This window comes from Orycteropus afer, unplaced genomic scaffold (assembly GCF_000298275.1).
Source record: "Orycteropus afer afer isolate SDZICR_OR568_19922 unplaced genomic scaffold, OryAfe1.0 scaffold00153, whole genome shotgun sequence".
Taxonomy (NCBI): domain Eukaryota; kingdom Metazoa; phylum Chordata; class Mammalia; order Tubulidentata; family Orycteropodidae; genus Orycteropus; species Orycteropus afer.
In genome coordinates, this window is record NW_006921740.1 from 3701880 (window position 1) to 3703542 (window position 1663).

Consider the following 1663-nt stretch of genomic DNA (forward strand, 5'->3'; position numbering starts at 1 on the left):
CTGCCTCCTGCTCCCAGCCCACTGGAGCTAGAGGCATTTCTTCACTCAGACAGCTGCTGGCTGCTGAGGCTGAGAAGCCCCAAGGTTGACAAGTAACAAGGCACAGTCTCGATGTGGCCAAACCACGCGGTAGGCTGTTAAGTCCACTGTAAGTCCCAAGGTCGGCAGAGCATGGCAGGCTGCTGAGCAATGACATGGCTATATGCAGGGTCCAAGTGCTCCATAAGCTAGAGACCATTCCCAAGGCTTCTCCTTATATACAGGAAGCAGACCACATCCCAAAGGCAGCTACTCAGCTGCTTGTGGTAGAACCCACCATAGAGTTGATTGCCAGTTTCATCATGGGGAATAACTACCACCAGCTGCCGAGCCACTCAGCCAGGCCCAGCCAAGTTAACACAAAAACATAACCACCACTCTACCTTATCCTCTAAACTGTTCAGTGAAATTTCTCTTAGCTTCATGTCACTAGGTATGATAAAGATACCTAGGTCTTCTACCCAAGTTCCTCATGAAAATTTGAATGAGACATAGCTAAGAACTAAATTGCAAATCACAAATACTTAGAAAACAAGATAATTTTGATGTATAGAAATAGCTGATCTGGACTGTCCTTTATTTTTTCAATTGTTTGTAGAATTGTCTGTGGGTCTGCATTGTAGCCACCATCAGTCAGATGTTTCTGTCATCAGTAATGGCTTTCAGCGTGATTAGACAATAAATAAATCTAATGACCATGACAGAGAAACTGGCTTTTATTCACATGCAGAATGAAAGATTTCAAATAATGATTTTTGTCAAAAATAACTGATTTTTTTCTGTATTACTATTCTAGAAAGGAGTCACGCCAGCAGCTCCAGTTCATACTAATAATGAAGACCCAGCCACTCAAACGAATCTGGGGTTTGTCCATGCATTTGTCGCTGCTATATCAGTTATCATTGTTTCTGAACTCGGGGACAAGACATTCTTTATAGCCGCCATCATGGCAATGCGCTATAACCGTCTGACAGTGTTGGCTGGTGCTATGCTTGCCTTAGGCCTAATGACATGCTTATCAGGTAAGAACACTATCCTTCCTCTACTGGGTTTACTGAATGGTACTGGGCATTGAGTCACTCACTCATTCGGTTATGTTGGAATTTGATTTTAGTGCCAGAATTTAGTACACAGAAAATGGTTTGAGTACATATATTCCTAAAAACCATATGGTACTTTTACTATGAAATTATCAGCTCTTTACAGCCAAGAAACATACTCCCCATTTATTTACCAGTTTCTTACCCATCCTTTTGCTTTGTTTTCACTTTCCAATCAGATAAGCTTATTTCTATCTGAAATACAGAAATAGGACTCGAGCATCCGCAGAGAACTACGTATTTTCCTTTGGGAGGTAATCAATAATTGAGGGCTCATCTTCAGTTCATTGTGTTCTGTTAAGCTATTTTTACCCATTATGGTAAAAAAATGAAATGTGCTTCTTGGTCACATTCCCTGCTTATGTTACCATTTGATTTATTATTCAAAAAATAGGAAACAAAAACCACACTCTTTATCCAAGATCATATATAGGGTTGGCAGACAATGGGCCTATAAGTTCATGTGAATCATCAGAATTCCCAGGTGTATAGTAGAGCTGACAAGGGGCAAGGTTATGGTCATT

The 1663-nt window shown here is 40.8% G+C and overlaps 1 protein-coding gene across 1 annotated transcript in view; it reads left to right on the plus strand.

The window, feature by feature from the left end:
• The window catches only part of TMEM165 (transmembrane protein 165), a 45724-nt gene that overhangs the window by 22373 nt on the left and 21688 nt on the right, over window positions 1–1663 (plus strand). The window contains exon 2 of the mRNA XM_007946211.2: window positions 836–1061. Coding sequence (XP_007944402.1) covers window positions 836–1061 — 226 coding nt within the window. The remainder of the gene's footprint in view (window positions 1–835; window positions 1062–1663) is intronic.